General features: G+C 33.9%; 1 protein-coding gene across 1 annotated transcript; it reads left to right on the top strand.

Annotated features, from left to right (window-relative positions):
* The first annotated feature begins 2,092 nt into the window (after positions 1 to 2,092).
* On the top strand, positions 2,093 to 3,390 carry LOC111412624 (proline-rich protein 4-like). The gene is made up of 2 exons (XM_023043557.1): positions 2,093 to 2,312; positions 2,577 to 3,390. The coding sequence occupies exons 1-2, from the start codon at positions 2,093 to 2,095 to the stop codon at positions 3,170 to 3,172; spliced, it is 816 nt and encodes a 271-aa protein (XP_022899325.1). The 3' UTR covers positions 3,173 to 3,390.
* The last annotated feature ends 713 nt before the right edge of the window (positions 3,391 to 4,103 follow it).

The following is a 4,103-nucleotide window of genomic DNA, read 5'->3' on the forward strand; positions in this document are numbered from 1 at the left end:
TGATCCACACGGCAAAATAAATAATTTCTCAACAATAAAGAGTGAATAGAATCTCGATACCACAAGGACTTTTATCTAACTATAAAAGTCAATTAAATCTAGCCTTAACCGAACTATGCCAAATTTTGAGTGAAATTTTGTTAACTACTTGAAATTAAAATAAAGCTTTGAATGAGAAATTTGGAGAAGTTTGGAACATTATAAGGGCACTAGGACTTTGACATGAACTGTGTTTTTCAACTTTAATTATCAAATTCCCATTATCGATACAATATTAGAATTGATAATTAATGTTCCTAATATATCTAACAAACTCTCTAGTAAAATTAAACTTACTTTAACTTGTGCCTTTCTATATCCCTATGAAATCTGCCATTAACAATGCACTTAAATCAAGAACATTAACGATCACGCCTTAAACCACATAAGGCTCTCTTCAATTTGGGGCTGACTGGTGCCTCACATACACAATTTTTTTCCTCAATTCATCACATGTAAAGAGTAATTGCAGATTACTAACGTGGCTTGAGCCTTTTTAATTAGACCAATTTGTTGGGCTTGAGCCCGTAATCCACCCCAAGATATGGGGTGGATCCAACAACAAAGTACATGTGGATTCACATTGGCAAATCAATCATACATTAATAATGTCATTTCAATTGGTATTTTTCATGAGGAAAATTATAGTCGTTCTTCCTAATTGACGCTCTATTCAAAGAAAATTACTAACGTGTCAATAATTTCAATTCCTATAAATAGTGACGGCCATCATACACAAAAAGACGATTACGAGACAATACACTCTAAAACCAACTCGCATAACATTCACTTCACATACAACCTAACATGACGGAGCACCGGTTTGCTCTCACGTGATTGCTAATTCTGTCATCAAACTACTTTATGTAAGGCTGTACTCCGGCTTCAAACTTAATTCATCGACATGAGATCTTCAAGGTAAATAGTAAATTTTGAGTATCGCCATTCAATTTTACTAGTTGTACAGCATGGGAGGGGGCTCACGATGAATAAAAAAATTGTGCCCCCCCTCCAAAAAATATGAGGTGGTTGTACACGTAGCATGCTCCATCACAATTATCTATGTATATGTGTATCTAGCTCGCGAAAACGTGTGTTTTACATACAACTTGCATAGCATAGCACCGGTTTTCTTTCTTCTAGGTATTCATTTTTCAACTAGCTTTAATCGTAAAAGTATTTAAGGCATCACAATGACGTCAAACTGACTTCTTGTACTCAAGATCCATGTCAAATTAGTAGATTTCAAGTATCGAAATTATGTATGTATGTTTATCTCTTGCATACACAATAGTCGAGCCCATTAGTCATAATTACAATGGATTATATAAATCCACCAGATTTAGGTGACATTTATGTACAAAATATTTCATATGAATTTAATATAAAGTTAACTTCAAATAGCTAATAAATGTAATTGTCTTTCCTAATAATAAATGTAATTTTATTTCATGGTATATTCGAACGGCTTGACATACGTCTTTCTATTTAGGAGATGAATCACACTACGACTAATACTTTCTCTAGAACGCAATAATAAAATATAGTAAAATCATGAACGAGCCCCTCAAAACATTGCCACATATAAAAGAATTTTCTTTGTTCCATGTCTCCGAGCTATACATAATAAAATAAAAAATCAATAATTTATAAAGTAGCGTGTAATTTATGAAAGTCAGTAAGTAGGATTAGTAGATAAAGACGAAATTATGCAGTTTAAACTCATTCAATGAAGAGTAATGCTAAAGCTGCAGTGGCCTCACTATCACATTGACTTAACTAATTACAGGTGGTGATAGGTAGCATTATTTCAATGAAAAGCCAAAAAGTTCGTTTTATTTTTTCATTTTAGTCAAACTTTATTTGACATGTTTGGCTATGCTCAAATGTAAGTCACTTTTAAGGTACTTATATTACTGAAAATGACATTTTTTTTTTTAAAAGAAGTTACTTTTCTACTTGAAGCCAAACATGCTCTTAAGTTCACATCAGAGTTTGTGCACTTGTGTAACTTCCTCCCTCTCTATAAATATCTTTGAATGAGTCGCTCTCTATGCATAGCAAATGTCTTGTGAGTTGTCCATTACAGGGTTTTTCTTTCCTTAAGGTCTCAAAGGAGGTTCCAATGTGGGTTCATTCCCTAATTTGTTCTTTGCTCTTTGCATTTGTGGTGCATTTTTGCTATGCACATGACAAGAAAATCGAAGTTGCTGGAATTGTAGAGTGTGCTGACTGCAAAGGGAGTAACATCAAACCTAGTCAAGTATTTTCAGGTAAATATATGCTCTTCTTGATGCACGCTCGACTCGACAATATTGGATACACGTATCACAATTTTTTATACTTTAATTCTATCCGATTCAGCATACAAATGACATTTGTCATCTAGTGTCCAAGAGTCTCAACCCTTTTTCTTTTTTTTTTAAGTCCAATCCTCGATAGGTTCCTGTGCCCAATAACGCGTACAAACATGTCAAAAACATATATTCATGGTTTGATGTCTCATATATACTAAAATTTACTTCCATGTTTTGCAGGGCTTCATGTAACAATTGATTGCATGCTGAAGAATGGAAAAGTAAAAAGAAGAGGGGAAGGAAAAGTCTGTGGAAATGGAAAATTCAAAGCTTTTCTTCCTGAGGGGATTCTCCATGAAGGAAAACTGAAGGGGAAATGCTATGCACAGCTTCAAAGTGGATCTGCTGCATGTCCAGCCTACAGTGGCATAGAGGATTCCAGGATTCTAGTTTTCAAATCAAAAACTGAAGGAAAATACATATTGAAACCAAAGGGAATTCTGAAATTTTCCTCTGTGTTTTGCACTTTTGATTTCCTCTGGCCATTTTTCAATCCAATTTCTTACTGGCAATGGAAGAAAAACTTATTTTGGAAATACTTTGGCCAACCATGGTTTTTAGATCCATCACCACCAGTAATCCCAACGCGACCTCCTCTATCACCAGCTCCCCAGCCATCTCCTGCACCAAGTCCAACCTACAGACCACCATTAAAACCTCTTCTACCATGGTTCCCATATCCTAAACCACCGGTCTTCAAGAAACTCTGTTCTCCAAATTACTCCGACCACCGTAAGAATGGATGGTTCCATCCGCTAAATTGGTGTAAAAACTAGTGGGATGCCTTCTGTTTCTTTCACTTGAAGGATTAGAAGTTAATAATCTCCAGCTTTGCTTTCAAAATTTCAGTGGAGAGAGAAAACAAAAAGAAGAGCAATGAATTCTTGTGTGCGAGAGAATATCAGTTTTAATTGCCTATCTGAATTGGCATGAAGTTGATATGTATTGTTTTCTTGAATTGATATCATCATCATCAGTGAATTTGGTCTTCTAATTTAAGGTTTACTACATGAATTTATTTTCATCATTTACAATCTTGGATGGTGAAAGTTTGGGAGGAAATACACGAAAATGACTCTTCCACTGTAGCAAAATTTGACATTGGCCTTTGACCCATTAAATGAATTAAAGAAAAAAAAATTAAGTTAAAAAAAAACTTCACAGTAAAAGGCGATTTTACCCTTCAGACTGTTTGAAAAATTCTGTCTAACCGACCGACCGACGAACAGTCGCTAGAAATCTGACCGATCAACCACCGGCAACTACACCAACGTCGCAATCAACGACCTTCAACTACACCGAAAATAAAATAACCGGTTATTTTCATGATGACTTTTTGTTTCAGTAGAAAATTTATTGAATAAGTAAATTTAGCATTTTCCTTACATTATTCGGTTTAATTAGATCCATGGGCATGAGTAATTAGATTATTGGCATGCTGGGAGTGTAAAAAATGTGAATTTTTTGCAATTTTTGGAGTTCTGTCGCTGGCAATGACAATTTCCGGTTAACCGACTGTTGACTGTTTAACAGTCTGCTTTATCTTGTAAAAAATATATATATTTAATTTTTATTTGTTTTTTATATTTTTGTAATTAATTAAATTTTTATTTGATTAAATAGTAATTATGTTATTTATTTATTTAATTTTTATCACTGTCAATATAATATAATAATTGAAATATTGTAAAATTAACAATGTTGATC

The sequence above is a fragment of the Olea europaea genome, chromosome 16 (assembly GCF_002742605.1).
Source record: "Olea europaea var. sylvestris chromosome 16, O_europaea_v1, whole genome shotgun sequence".
Taxonomy (NCBI): Eukaryota; Viridiplantae; Streptophyta; class Magnoliopsida; order Lamiales; family Oleaceae; genus Olea; species Olea europaea.

Coding starts and splice junctions, on each gene's coding strand:
- LOC111412624 (XM_023043557.1), top strand. CDS start 2,093: ATGCATAGCAAATGTCTTGTGAGTTGTCCATTACAGGGTTTTTCTTTC. Junction 2,313..2,576: donor ACCTAGTCAAGTATTTTCAG/GTAAATATATGC, acceptor CATGTTTTGCAG/GGCTTCATGTAACAATTGAT.